General features: G+C 43.6%; 1 protein-coding gene across 2 annotated transcripts in view; it reads left to right on the plus strand.

The window, feature by feature from the left end:
* Positions 1 to 15,771, plus strand: part of Scn8a (sodium voltage-gated channel alpha subunit 8) — a 177,063-nt gene that overhangs the window by 103,965 nt on the left and 57,327 nt on the right. For both annotated transcript variants that reach the window (XM_075960706.1, XM_075960707.1), the window contains exon 12: positions 9,991 to 10,347. In XM_075960706.1, coding sequence (XP_075816821.1) covers positions 9,991 to 10,347 — 357 coding nt within the window. The remainder of the gene's footprint in view (positions 1 to 9,990; positions 10,348 to 15,771) is intronic.

A 15,771-nucleotide genomic window follows, 5' to 3' on the forward strand; every position in this document is an offset into this window, starting at 1 on the left:
CTGGCTATTGCATCACACACTGCCAATTACAACACACTGGCTATTGCGTCACACTGCTAATTACATCACACTGCCGATTACATCTCACACTGCCGATTACATCACACACCGTCGATTACATCACACTGCCGATTACATCACACACTGCCGATTACAACACACTGGCTATTATATCACGCTGCTGATTACATCACACATTGCCAATTACAACACACTGGCCATTACATCACACTGCCGATTACAACACACTGGCTATTATATCACGCTGCTGATTACATCACACATTGCCAATTACAACACACGGGCCATTACATCACACTGGTGATTTACGACACACTGACGATTACATCACACTGGCAATCACATCACACTGGCAAGCCTTGAGGTCAAACAGCAGGAGGGGCTTTTCTCCTATATGTGGTGGAACTGCTCTAATTGTATGTGATTGTTGCAAATAATAGCTGTTGTGAAAGTCTTTTTGAGCATGGCAATTTCTAACAATTAATTTTTGTGGCCATATAGTATTATAAATTATCCTGTAATGTATTAAAAACCTCCAGTTTTATCCAGCTTTGATAAGTGTGGAAATTAAGACCAGGTGGAGAAACTGTCAATTGCTTATCATTTTATTATTGTAAATATCAACATATAATGAACTACTTTGGGTTTTAAAAATATTTGGTGACCATTTAATTCCCATTTCAAGAAAATGCTGCAGACTTGTTAGCTGTGGATAGAGCACAGTTGCAAGGGAGGGAGCAGTGTCAAGCGACAATCCATGGAAGTCTAGGATCAGGATTTATTTATTCACAGACGAAATGGAAATAACACAGATACAAATACAGAATGAAGTAGGGCCGCTGCCTCTTCGTCCACCAGGGAAGGATGGGGAGAGCTCAGGACCAGGCCATTGAGCTGTGGCATCAGGAAGCCTACCACATCCCAGAGAGAGCATCTCCCTCGCTTCTCAGAGGGTCACGTGTCCTCAGAGAAGACTGCCCATCCAGCCAGCCCATTCCATTCCGTTGGTCATTAGACTGAATGGCCAAATTCCCAGAACATTTCCCCTTTCTTGTCTAATTAAGAAGGTTTTAATTCTAACATAAAACTATAGACAATAAGAAGAGCTATCAAGTATTGCTCAGAGAAAAGAAACTACAACCGACAAGAACATCCAGCAAGTACACATTCCAGACGTCCAGACCGTAGGTGACTGGCAAATTACAGCAACTGTTCCAATAGTTGTCTTTCCTGAAGAGTCTCCGTCCTGTATCTAGTATGCCCTTAGATAAGATTGGAGAGGGTTGTAACTGTAACAAGTCTTCAGCCCCATCAAAGACCTGAGAAGGAAAGTAATATTAACTGAGTAAGCAGGAAGTGCAAGCAAGCAACTTCCAAAAAATGTAAGATGATAGAAACAGCTGGCTGCCTAGACAGTTACCCAAGGTTTCTCTGTAATATTGGGGCATCCAACTTTGACTATAGGCCCATAATATCTGGCAGAACACTTTTAGAAGTAGGATCTTGTACTGTCAACAGATCACTTTCTAAAATATAATTCTCATTGTTTGTGGCGGACTTCTAGACCGACGAGGAAGAATGACCACCACATCAGGATTCTACTCAGAACACGCTTTACTGGAGTACCCTTTATTGATGGGGAGCAGGAAACGAGAGGGCAGGAAAACGAGGGAGAGGAAGGGAAGGGCAGGGAGCGAAGGGGAGATACAGCAGGAAGCAAAGGGGGGAAAGCGAGAGAGAGCATAAAGCGAAGGGGCAGGGGCATTTAGGCAGCTGCTTAAATAGGGAATTGGCACACGGGTTGCCCTGTGATTGGCTGCCACCAACAGCTGCCACCAGACCGCATCGGGATAGGCTCAAGGATCCTCATCCACCGCGCATGCGGGAAGCGGGGACGGACGCGCAGCTCTCAAAGGCATAGCCAAATATGGAGTTGTTTATTTCCAACAAGACAGGATGTAGGCGCCATCTTGTAATGGCGATCCTGTCCGGCTCACTACAATTGTTCATGTAGCAAGAATTTATGGGGTAGCTACCAAGACTCAAGGATCGTCCTAGGTTCTAGATATTAAGAGATGGTTAAACCTCATCCCTGCCCTTGGGCTCTTACTGTGTAGTATGCTATCCAGATATAATGTCTGTGTGTGTGTTGCATATTTTTTTAAAGATTTATTTATTATGTATACAACATTCTGCCTCCATTTGTGCCTGCATTCCAGAAGAGAGCACCAGATCTCATTACAGATGGCTGTGAGCCACCATGTGGGTGCTGGGAATTGAACTCAGGACCTCTGGAAGAGCAGCCAGTGTTCTTAACCACCGAGCCATCTCTCCAGCCCCATATATTTTTTCATAAATGAAGCATATTAGTGTTGCTTTGGAGTCATGTGCCAGAACTTTCTGGGAAAGATAAGTTCTGAATGAGTCTTAAAGGATAGACAGAAATTAGTCCCAAATAACAAATGTGCATGCTGATGAGGCAGAAACAATAGAAAAGGATGCTCCAGGTTTGAAAGAAAAGTATATTATGGCTTAGACATCCCAAGTTTGAGTTACTTGAGTATAATTAAGTGCTGAGGTCTTTCAGACATCAGAGTAAATGAGAGTCACAGTTCTAGGAGGATGTCCTGACCTGAGCATCGACACTAAAACCGTGAAACCTATGACACCACTCAGGAAGAACAAATCAGGTAAAGAACACAGGCTACAGACATGACTGTTATGGTTTATGGATGCTAAAAGAACAGTGGTTTGGTAGGGTATATGAGTAGAAGGGTTGGAGAATACAGGACAGTAGTCAGTGGACTGAAATTGAACAGAGGTGCCTGGTGAAATTTGAATTGAAACTATTCCTTCAACCTGGCAGCGGAAGAGTCATCGAGGACTTAAGTGACAATATAATACAGTGAAGATGGGTGCCACATTGAGTGAAGTGGAGGCAACCAATACTGATTTAAAGAGTACGTTTGGAAGCTTGATAACCATATCACATGCTGGTAATTCCAAGAATCAGATGGCTTAGGCAAAAGAATGCCAAGGCCAAGGCCAACATGGGTTACATAGCAAGACTCTGTCTCAAGAAAACAACACACAACTCTGTGTAGAGGTACACGTCTTTATTCCCAGCACTGAGGAGGCGGGAGCAGGTGGTCTCTGAATTCAAGGCCAGCCTGGTCTACAGAGTGAGTTCCAGGACAGCTAGGGCTACAGAGAAACCCTGTCTTGAAAGAAGGAAAACAACACATGTAGCTGCCAAGATGGGTCAGCTGCTCTTCCGGTAGACCCAGGTTTGATTCCCAGCAAACCTTCTTTTGGCTTCCACCAGCACCAGGCATGCACATAGTACACAAGCATACACACAGGCAAAACATACACATAAAATAAAATTTCAAAATAAATAAACACAAAAAAGAGTATGGATGAAAATAAGGACCTTTTATAATGAGGAACAAAAGCTGGCAAAGTCAGGTTAGAGAGTGAACTACAAAAGAATAGAAATGGGTGACAGGCTTGGATGATGGGAAATAGATGTAGTTGTTAGCAGGAAAGGGACACCATATCCCTTCTTCCTTGAAACCTCAGGAAAATAGGCAAGGGCACAGCAGATGTTTGTAGACATAGATGCTCCCTGACCATCATATTTTTTCCACATCATAGAAAATGTAGAATCTTACCAAAGGAAATAAGAGCTTGAGTTGAGTATTAAAGAAAATATTGACAGTTCAGAATTATTTAATTGGGAAGAATGACCTTCCCTAATGAGAGTAATTCTGTTTGCTAACTAAGTCCTGGTTATTTATCGTAGGGTTTGCAGCATCACCTATACCAATATGAATACAATCCATCCTCCCGTCTCTAGTCATTGGGTGTCATCAGGCATCCAGTCCTTAATCCAGAATGAACTACCAGATACTTCTCATATGTGATATTTGTTTTCTACCTTGTGTGGAAATGCCCTAAGAGTTGTCCTATCTGTAAATGTCCATATCACAGTTGTTCTTCACATCTTTCTCTGAAGAATTATCCTAACCCCCAAAGCAGTATGTAACTGGTAGTTTCTCTCCCACCCTCCAGTTCTTGAATAAATAAACACTCAAGCTTATATTAAATATAAAAGTTGACCAATGGCTCAGGCTTATTACTAGCTAGCTCTTACTTTTAAATTAACCCATTCCCATTATTTTATATTTTACCACGAATCTTATGACTTGTTACCTCACATCTTGCTTCTCCTATGGCTGCTGGTATCCCCTCGACTTCACCTTCTTTCACTCGTATTCAGTTTGGCTTTCCCACCTAGCTATATTCTGCCCTCCCATAGCCAAAGCAGCTTTATTCATCAACTAATAAAAGCAACACATATTCACAGCGTACAGAAGGGCATCCCACATCAGCGGTAGTCTTCTGTTCCATCTTTCCATCATGTTGTGTCTTTGTTGCTTTTCACTGTGTGTATATCCTATCTACTTGTGTATTTGTGTTCACATCCTCTCTTCTGCTGAAGTCTAAAGTCAGCTTTTATACCCGTGGCTATCATTCAGATGTGATGGCCAAATGAATGCAGGGCATGCAGAAACCTGACTTCATTCCCTCTAGAACGTGGTCATCATGGTCCACAGAAGTCACCTCAGTGTCACTTTCATCACCTTCCTCCCGTTCCTGCTCTTTTGGGGACTGTGATTACTGCTTTGTTGTAGCTCTGTCCTTGTCTGGAGCACAGTGATGGCTCCAGAATGAATACCTTGCTGCTCCTCGGCTTGGCTGCTCAATACTCTCTGATTAATCTATAGGCTCTAGCAGAATCACATTGATTGCTCCTTCTCTTAGAAAATAAAACTGGGTTCTGAGATGTCCTGCTTTGCATGGAAGTGTTCACTTCCTCTAATTTCTCCATTTGAAAAAAATTGAGGATGACTCGCGGCCATGGCTGACTGCCAAGGCTGGCTTAGACTTAGATGCCCCACATGGCAGCAGCATTCTTTGTCCTGGGACTTGCCTGCAGTTTCTCTGATTGTATTTGGAAGGACTGAAGGAAATGAAACCTAGAGAGACTTGCTAGTGTATCCAGGCTATGAATAGGCACTAGGGCCTCCATTTGGACTCAGTTCCCTTCTCCTCTAGAATTCGTTCTCCTGCCATTCTTTCTCACTGATACACAGACATAGTACTATCACCACATAGTTCTGAGCTGGTTGGGAGGGAGGATGCTGAATAGACCTGAGGGATGACTGGAAGTCCGTGGATCCCATGTGAGGAATCCCTGTGCTGTTGGGAAGGAAACGTGAGAGGAGATGAAAGGGGTTTAAAACCACCTATGTGTCGTAGTTCAAACAGCTGGCAATCACAGCCTGTGGACAAATACAGACTTGTGTGTGGAAAACCTAAGTCCATCCCTTAAGTCTAGAGCACCTGAGAGCTAGTCTCCCAAGAAAAATCTATACATGTCATGTTTCCTAGTAGCCTGATTTGACTGTCAGAGAAGAGCTGAGACACTCAGTTGTTTGGTAAGAAGAATTTTAAAAATAAGAAGTAAGACCTGCTCATTTCATAAATCTGATTTGATCCCAGGAGTTAATAGAGCCACAGCTTTGAGACACAATAGGCATTTTATTAAATAAAATTAAAGTTTATTGTCAATTAAAATATCTTTAGGTAGCAATTAACTCACAAGGAAGTGTCAATGAAACACAATCCATTCAGGGGGGAGAGGGACCCTTACATGTGAGCATGTCCAGTTTGCAGTGTATAATCAGAATACAAGCCTTGGAATGTGGTTACTGTATACAAAACAGTCCAAGGGATATACAGAGATAAGGAAAAAAGGCATGTGCCCATAAGGAGCTTGTAGATGATTTCCAGGGAGAATTAACAACAATGAAAAGCTGCTGCACTTGGACAGAGGGGCTGAGGACTTGACAGAAGGTGCAGTAGGCTGAACAGTGGGGAGGAGGAGTGAGAGCCACTGAAGGGCACAGTCCTGAAGGGGCCAGCTGCTTGTGCACATTTGAGGAAACAGTGAAGTTAAGTAAAGCGCACTCAATTGTGTCCTAGGATACAGGTTATCAAAGATGACTGTGGGAGATAGCAGAGATGCTCCTGTTTTGTTTGTCCATCTGTCTTTCTAGTGAGGTCTCGGATTTCTGAGCTACTGCATAGTTTATTAAGTTTCTCTTATTTCCACCTTCATAGTTCCTTTTGAGTGTGCCCTTTATGTGTAACTTAACCAATCCAAAACTACTGTCCCTAGCTACTTCCTTTGTTTATAAGCTAATATTTCCCTGCTCCAAACCATTCTAGGGCTGAGTACCCAATAGTTAAGTACCTCCTCTACAGCCCACATAGACCCCAAATTATTTCAGACTTTCCAGCCTTGTGCTCTCTCAAACCTGCCTCTGGTGCTGTGATGCACTGTCTCAGTGTGGTCCTTCATGGAGCAGCTGTGGGGACAGAGGTGTAAAGTCTTCTGGCTATGGTCCTGCTTCTTTGTCGTTTGTTGTAATTGTTGAGACAGGATCTTGATGTTATAGCCTAACCTGATCACAAACTTGTGTGATCCTCCTGCCTCAACCTCCTGAGTTCTGGGATGACAGCATGCCCAGCTTTTGTCTTTATTTCTTAAGACAACATCTTCCAGCCAGTCATTTTTACTAAACTTCTTCTATTTTTCCCAATTGTTTGTGAATTGTACTATTGTAAAATGTAACAATGAATTCCTAGAAAAATTATTGTACTCTCTGATGTTCTGACAACGTTAATTGTCATAAAATTTCCTAGTCTTCATTTACAAACATGATGCAGCCAGCATTCTGGACTCTAACCCAGTGCCACGATGTGGCGGAACAGTGAGGAGGGCGTTGAGAGTGATGCCAACTCCGCTTCTTCCCACAAGGCCAGTGTGTGCCGCGTAGTCTCCACAGTGCTGTCACCATCACACATGCGGAGGGGACCTATGATTCTAATTTATTTTCTTTTTAATTTTTTTTCTTTGTGGTGCTGCGGTAGAACCCAGACCCTTGTGAAACCTGGGCAAGATTGTCAGTGGACTGCACCCCTAGCCCTGACCATGAGAGTCTTCATGTGACCTCCAATGGTAAAACTCAGATGTGTTTCAGAGGTTTGTGGGTTACTTAGAGCCAAATCAGGAAAATCATACAAGCAAAAGACACAGGTTTGAGAGTGAAGGGCACTGAATTACAATTCTTCAGAGAGAAGTAACCCATCTAGGGACAGGGGCTTTGTACAATACAGAAAGAGACAGGAGCCAGAAACACTTGGAGCATAGAACCACAAATGGAATTGTCGACAGCACAGAGACAAGGACCGAATTCTGAGCACAGCTGCCCTTCTGGGATTATCACAGAATACGCTGGAGAAGCTCTCCTTTAACATTCGCTGTGTGGGTGCTCTGTTGACTTAGCTGTCACCTTAGCAGATAACTAGGCCTAAGCTCCAAGGCAAAAACTCTGGTTGCAGCTTTGAATTGGGAAAGTTCCCTAAAAAACTAACTTGATAAAACCAGTACTGGGAGCAGCAAGGACTGTCTCAGGGCAGTCATGGAACAAGCTGTTCTCTCGTACAGAACTGGTTTTCTTTTCTTTCTTTTCTTTTTTTTAAGAAGGCGGGAAGAGACAGAAATCTTTAATAAATAAATAAATTTATATAAAGAAAAAAAAGAAAATATCTTTAGTAAACCCATCATGATATGCAATAAATATTGCCAGCATAAATTAATTTAAATTCAAAGTTTTAGACAGGCTTTGAGTCTTCTAAAATATAAAATAATGAAGTCCTCCCCCCCCCAAAAAAAAGAAGGCATCAGATCAGATCCCATTATAGATGGTTGTGAGCTAGCATGTGGTTGCTGGGAATTGAACTCAGGACCTCTGGAAGAATAACCAGTGTTCTCAACCTCTGAGCCATCTCTCCAGCCCCCCAGAACTGGTTTTCCCACTGGACTTTCATCTTCCTTGGAGCACTTGAATACTTTGCAATCAATCAGTTTTCAAGAACCGGATCCCCTAACCTTTAACCTATATAGAGTTGTGCCTAAGATCAAGCCCTGTTACCCAAAAAACACCCCCTGTGTCTGTGCGTGGGGGGGGAATGGAGGGTGTTCCCCCTCCCCCTTCTCTTTTCAGGGGCTCCCTTTTTTCACTCCCCAGGTGGCCTGTATGGCTCATTTCCTTAAGGATGTCAGATAAAAGGACAATTGAAAGTATCACACCTACAAAATGTTCTTGAACACAGGAGCTTTAACTCCTCTGAAACTTTCTGAATCCCTCTCTTCCTTACATGTGTCTCTTAAGAGTAAAATAATTATGAAGGTCTGGCATGCTGTAAATTCAGGACTGGGTTACTGTGAGGGGGAAACATATTTTTAAAAAATGAGGCCATGCTTTTTCAAATGAAAACAAGACTAATTTGACCACTTTCTTTGGCCTTGAGAACACTATCAGTTAGGTGGAGTTGCAGACTCCCATAAACTAAGGAGGCCTGTCGAGTCTGCAGCCTGAAGACTGATACAATGTATTTAAAGCAGGGATTTTGATAGAACCATTTTATTTTAAAATGCCTACCTTGATGAAAATAAAACATAGTTTTGAGTGTTCCCTTTTCTGTTGTGTTAGCTGCCTTGAAGTGAGAGAGTAGCTCATGGTGATCTTCTTGAGGTCCTCAGAAGTCCAGCGGGGCGGGGCCGGGGCAGCTTTCACCCGCTAGTGCGTCCATTAGCGTGTTGGCTGCTCTCAGCAGGATGGAAAGAGGAGTGAATTTGTTGGCTGACAGCTCCTCTAATAAATACATCTGACTGGTGGTTTGCCATGTGGTTTTTGGTTTATAACTTGGAAGGCGTTCAAAGAATTGAATGACATAACACAATTCTTTCCAAGATTATATTTGCATGAATAAAGCTTCCCAACACTTAAAATGAGTTATTAGGAATGGGCGTGGGTGAACCACGTCTCCCTCTACTCATAAGTAACCCTGTCACCAAACAGTGAGGCACAATTAAGAAATGGCCATCTCATCAAGAGGTGCACTTTAATAACTGCGTCTAAGTTACTTGCTTGTCACGTGTATACTGTGTGTGTGGTGTGATCGATTACATTCATAAAAATTATAATAAAAACTGAAGATGAGATCATTTGAAAAATGTTTTAGGGACTCATGGTCACAGAAGAAAGTTTTAAATTTCAAGGTTGCCTATTTATATTTTTCTTGATGCAGAGTAGTTTTCCATGGTAATCAATAAAACACATTTAAGCATAAAAATTTACTTTCATAAAATTTTGGAGGGAATGTGCAATGGAAACAGGTGTTGAAGGTGAAAAATGAAAACTTGGTAGAGTGCTCGTCAAAAATGGGAGTGCTGGAAGTTATGTAATTTACAACCAACCAAATTAGGAGATAAATTATTCACAGCCACTTAAAATTCTGATTTTAAAAGCTGTTGGCTTTAAAGTGGAGGAGGGATAATCACATGGCAGCTCACTAACTAACCAATGGCATTTGGTAGTAGTATCAGAGCTCCAGACAGGTACCTGTGGAGAGAGGGACAACTGTTGCTAGTGGGCTGTGGGGTCCAACTTGGGCGATGTTTAAAAGCAAGCACTTTCTGTGAGAGCCGGTAGTAAGCACAAAAAACAAGAACAAACAAACAAAAAAAAACCTGATTTGTGTGCAGGGTCCATAGGTGAGTAGATAGGTGATTCCAGGTGTATGGGCAGCGGGATGTGATTAAGAGTACGTGATGAACGGTAACAGACCTTGGACATCCTTCTGGAATCTGGTGTGTGGCAGGGGTGCATCAGGCTACTGGTTGGTTGGTATCTCACACCTCTCTCTCTCCCTCTCTCCCTCCCTCTCCCTCCCTCCCTCCCTCCCCCTCCCTCCCTCCCTCCCTCCCTCTCCCTCCCTCCCTCCCTCCCTCTCCCTCCCTCCCTTCCTCCCTCCCTCCCTTGTCCTCTGCAGTCGCTGCTGAGCATCCCAGGCTCACCCTTCCTCTCCCGCCACAACAGCAAAAGCAGCATCTTCAGCTTCCGGGGCCCCGGGAGGTTCCGAGACCCTGGCTCAGAGAACGAGTTCGCAGACGACGAGCACAGCACGGTGGAGGAGAGCGAGGGCCGGCGCGACTCGCTCTTCATCCCGATCCGGGCCCGCGAGCGCCGCAGCAGCTACAGCGGCTACAGCGGCTACAGCCAGTGCAGCCGCTCCTCGCGCATCTTCCCCAGCCTGCGGCGCAGCGTGAAGCGCAACAGCACCGTGGACTGCAATGGCGTGGTGTCGCTCATCGGGCCCGGCTCCCACATCGGGCGGCTCCTGCCTGAGGTGAAAATAGATAAGGCAGCTACGGACAGTGTAAGGAAGTACACAGTGGACCAGGCTAGGCATGGCAGTCTCGGCTCCTGCACCCCTCCTGTCCGTCCAGCCGGCCGGCCTCATAGGCTGCCTTCCATTCTGGTTAATGCAGCTGCCTTTCCCGTCTTTCCAACTGTCCCTACTCCCCTTCCGCCTCTTAATCTTCCCTTAATCCTCTCCTTTACACTTGGCTTGTCTCCTCCTGCCCTGCCTTCCGTGTTGCTGGGCTCCTTTTATTTTGCCTCTTAATCTTTCCCTCCACCTGGGCAAATCAGTCTGCCTTCTGCCCCTCCCGTACACACCTGCTTTGATTGACTGCAGGGTGGAATGAAACTCACCAGTTGCCACTACCAGTGACTTAATCTGAACCGGTTTGAAATCACTGCTTCTCTTCCGTTGTCTTTTTTTCCTACTAGGAAAACAGCTTGGAATTTAAAGACCTTAATGTTTCTATTTTTTTAAATATTATTTTTGAATAATTTTCTGCCCTTCTACAAGGATGAGATGTGATTTTTTTTCCAAAGAGGAATGTCTATGCATTATGCCAGGGTAGAGGTTATACCAGGCAAGCAATGCTAGTAGTGGAGACCAAGAGAGAACTGGACCCTGAGTCTCAGAAAGGCTTGGCATGGGAAGAAATAAGGAGGGTAGAGGGAGGTTGAGTGAGGAGCACATAGTTCATGGGAGAGGAAGGACATGGAAGCAGAAGATAAATTTAAATGGGGTCAGTTGTCGGGCTCTGAAGGAGCAGCAGATGACAGCTTCAGGGAATTGATTGTTTAAGGCCTCAGTAATGGTTCCCCTCTTTGGGAAAAGCCATGTCTTAGCATTTCTTTAAATTCTAAGCTCTTTTTTTTTAAGGTTTTAAGTTATTATACCTCAGTAATCCTAACCATTCCCATCTCCAACTCTTCAAAGGTCTTCGGTGCCTCTGCGGCGGTGTGAGCCCCTGAGGCAGCATGTTGGCCCGGTGTTGTAACCACTCAGTATCTCTAACAGCATGAAGACAGCCAGCCCATTAATTAGCACGATGCATGTGGGGAAGGAAGTGGATAATCGTGGGGGAAATAGTTCTGAGCCATCTGTATTACAGCTGCATAGGGCAGTTGTTGGCCGAACGGTGAAAATCCAAAAGATAGGGCAAGCACAGTAGCTTTATGGAAGATGTGGCGTTCGGCATGCCACCGGCCCTAGGTTCCCTCTCCAGCACCATACACTGGGTATACAGAAATGGAAGAAAACAACAATTCAGAGGTCAGTTTGAATGTGTTTGAGGTTGCTTCCTATCTCTCTGCCTGTTTATTTAAAAGGAAAATGCCTTGTCCCTTAGCTACTTAGCTTTTTTTTTCTTTTTTCTATTTTTGGATTTTTGAGACAGGGTTTCTCCGTAGCTTTTGGTTCCTGTTCTGGAACTAGCTCTTGTAGACCAGGCTGGCCTCAACTCACAGAGATCCTCCTGCCTCTGCCTCCCAAGTGCTGGAATTAAAGGTGTGCGCCGCCACCACCCGGCGCTATTTAGCTTCTTACAAGCTACAAATGTCCCCCCTTCCTTTCTGTGTCTGGCAAGACAGTTGAATTTGTTGCTGGGATCTGACCAGGGTCTTCTACATGCAAGGCCAAAACTCTCCCACGGAGCCACACCTCTAGACCGGTCTATAAGTTATTTTTAGAAGTGTTACACTCTGAAAACCCAGTTCTTTTCTTCCGGTTGGTTTCAACATCATCTCTGTTCACTGGCTTGGGTATTGCCCTTCTGGAGACTTGATTGTTTAAAGTTACAATGAGAACTAATGATGAACAATAACTCAAGTCCTGCAGCCCAGAGAGCTGGCCAAAATAAACAAAGATATCACCATTATATTACCTTTTTACTTGATTTTCACTGATTCTGTATCTAGGGCAAATTTTGGGCTTGATACCTAATTAGTTACATTCTCTGGGGAAATAGACAAGAATTGATACCAGTGGAAAGTCAGGGTAGGTCATGTGGTAGTGCAGTTGGGGCAGCTCCAAAATTCAAATATTCAAATTGAATTTTGTTGTACTGGAAGGTTTATGGTTTATAAGTCAAATAATAAAGCCGATGTTTTCCCCAAAGAAAAGGGATGAGGTGTCCAGGAAGTGTCTTCAACTTCAGCTTAAGGTATGGCCAGTCTTGACAGTTGGCTTGGCTTGGGTTTGGTTAGGTTTGGTTGTGTTTGGTTAGGTTGGGTTAGGTTAGGTTTGGTTTGGCTGAGTTTGGTTAGGTTAGGTTTGGTTGGGTTTGAGTGGGTTTGGTTAGGTTCAGTTTTGTTGGGTTAGGTTTGGTTTGGTTGAGTTTGGTTAGGTTTGGTTGGGTTGAGTTAGGTTTGGTTTGATTGGGGTTGGCTTGAGTTGGGTTTTGTTAGGTTTGGTTAGGTTGGGTTGGATTGTGTTGAGTTGGGTTTGGTTGGATTGGGTTGGGTTTGGTTAGGTTTGGTTGGGTTTAGTTGAATTTGGTTAGGTTTGGTTTAGTTAGCTTTGATTGGGTTGGGTTAAGTTTGATTGGGTTGAGTTGAGTTGAGTTTGGTTAGGTTGGGTTGGGTTAAGTTGGGTTTGGCTAGGTTTAGTTTGGTGAGTGGCTTCTTTTGTACTGTGTGGACGAAATGTTTTTGAGGTTCAGTTGAGCAGATAGCTGTGGAGTATGGCTTCTGTTCCTCCCTACACTGTGACCTACAGAGTTCTTCCTGGGGCCTTCAGAGGATCCTAATGTCCAGTACCAAGTAGGCACTTAGGAGAGTCTTTAAAGTGGCTCTAAGGATGATGGTGACAGAATGAAGAGTCCTAAGGCCAGGAGACCAGAGCTCCACCATGACAGGAAGAGGCAGTAAGCAAGAGCATATCTATAAGCAGAGACTGCATTTTGTTTCCCGGCTGCCCAGACTTGAATAATCACACAAACTATTCATTATAACACTGCTTGGCCAATGACTTAGATGTATTCCTAGCTAGCTCTTACAATTTAAATTAACCCATTTCTATTACTCTATGTATCACCACGAGGCTGTGGCTTACCAATAAGTTTCCAGTGTCTGTCTCCTTCGGCAGCTACATGGCATCTCCCTGACTCTGCCTACTCTTTCTCTATATCTCTGTTCGGACTTCCCGCCTGGCTTTATTCTGCCCTGCCATAAGCCAAAGCAACTTCTTTATTATTCAGTGGTAATAAAACATATTCACAACATATAGAGGGGAATCCCACATCACATGTCATCCTCAGGGTCTTCATAACTAGGAGCACCCTTTTATTAGAAGCCATAATGCCTCGGTTAGAGCTGGTTGTTAATGGTATGGGAAAAATGTGTTCGTTGCATTAACAGCCCATGAAGAACCAAACAAAGTAGGATGCATCTGTTATGTGGCTTGAGATCAGATCCACATAAAGACAGACTTAGAGGGGAAAAGACAACTGATGGAAGACTATGGAAGTTGCCTTTGGGACGAGAAATTGTTAGTTATTTTTCTCTTCCTTGTGATTTTCTTATTTATGTATCTATCAGCTATCCATGTTGTTTTTGGTATTAGGTGTCTAACCCAAGACCTTGCACATTCTGAGCAAGTGTTCTATGAATGAGCTACGTTTCTAACTCTTGGGTTTTGTTTATTTAGTTACCTGTTTTGAGACAAGGTTCACTGTGTAGTTCAGATTGGCCTTGATCACTATATGTAAGCCAGGCTGGCAAGGAACTCAAGATCCTCCAGCCTCACCCTCCCAAGTACTGAACGTGTAGATGTGCCACCACATCTTACTATCACATAATTTTTGTGACCACACTATAAAGTAGTGATTTTTGTCCTCAGCGAGAGAGTTGGTAACTTGTATACGTAGAAGTGAAACCAAGGTCTCCTAAAGCCCAAGAGATATTTCTGACAGCTAAACTATTAGCTTCTTTACAAAGTTAGGGAAATAGTCATTTTTCTTAAAAGGACATATTAATACTTTTATGTTAGACATTATAATTTTTGTCATGAAATTTAAGGTATTAATTACTAACTGGCAGCCTGTACCAGAAAATAGTCACCATCTCTTTGGGCAGAGATACAGTAACCCCACTATCAGACATGTTGGAGTGTGCCCATAACCAAGAATTAACTTGTCTTCATACATGCTCATGTTTCATTGGCTGGTAGAGGAGCCACTGATGCTGTAGCGCCAGTATCCATGCTTAGGTTACACCACATGTGTATTTTTGTTCTTTGAGTTCAGTTAAGAAATGCAATAGGGCCAGGCAGTGGTGGCTCACGCCTTTAATCCCAGCACTCGGGAGGCAGGGACTGGCGGATCTCTGGGAGTTCGAGGCCAGCTTGGTCTACAAGAGCGAGTTCCAGGAAAGACTCCAAAGCTACAGAGAAACCCTGTCTCTATAAAAAGAAAAAGAAAAGAAAAGAAATGCAATACACTGCTTAAAACAACAGAAGAAGGGGAGCTGGAGAGATGGCTCAGAGGTTAAGAGCGCCAGTTGCTCTTCCATAGGACCCTAGCTTGATCAGCACCCACATGGCAGCTCTCAACTGTCTGTAACTCCAGTTCCTGGGAATCTGATGCCTTCTTCTTCTGGATCCTGCAGGCATTGCATGCACATGCTCCACAGACATACATGCAGGGAACACCCATTCACATAAAATAAATAACAGTTTAAAAAATTACTTCAGGCATTATATTATTAGCATCTCATAAAAAACATTCACATCTTCATTAATTGTGTGGTTGGGTTTGAATGATGGTTTTCTTTTTCATGGTTCAGGAATTATTGCACTTGGTTTGTGCTGAAGCATGGGAGGAGGAGACTTTCTGTGTCTTTCTTTCTGAACTGGGAGAGTGAGAATCTTTGCTCTTTCTCATAAAGAAAACAGGTGCCACCAGCACCCAGAAATCCCACTGAACTTGAAAACCCATTGAGGCAGATTGCAAATGTCCAAGCTTTGTCTCCTCCCCGAGAGAGGGGTCTTCATTGTTATGAAGGTCAGATGTGCTGACCTTGATGTTGAGGTGCTCAGTCTTATTTCCCATGTGTTCTTCGTGCTCCGTTCCCTCTCTTGGCCCTAGGGATAGAAGAATCTACTTGCCTGACTTAGGAGGATGGTCTCCTTCTAAGACTGTAAAGCCCCTTTGAGGAAAAGCAGTTATTGTAGATTGTGCCAAAGCAGAATTCCATGAGAATGTAGAAATGTTTGAATGGGATGTTGGGTTGATGGTTGCACAGGCTCTCAGGACACATTTCAAACACTATACATTTTATTTCTAAGAAAAAGTGCCTGGCAGATAAAGTTCAGTTGTGTATTTCTTGTGGGAGCAATTTAGAATTGGAATGAAGTTGGAGCTTCCTTGGGCAAATCTGGAGAATTGTGGTCAGAACCAGCCCCCTGCAGAAGCAT

Source organism: Microtus pennsylvanicus, chromosome 2 (genome assembly GCF_037038515.1).
Source record: "Microtus pennsylvanicus isolate mMicPen1 chromosome 2, mMicPen1.hap1, whole genome shotgun sequence".
NCBI classification, from domain to species: domain Eukaryota; kingdom Metazoa; phylum Chordata; class Mammalia; order Rodentia; family Cricetidae; genus Microtus; species Microtus pennsylvanicus.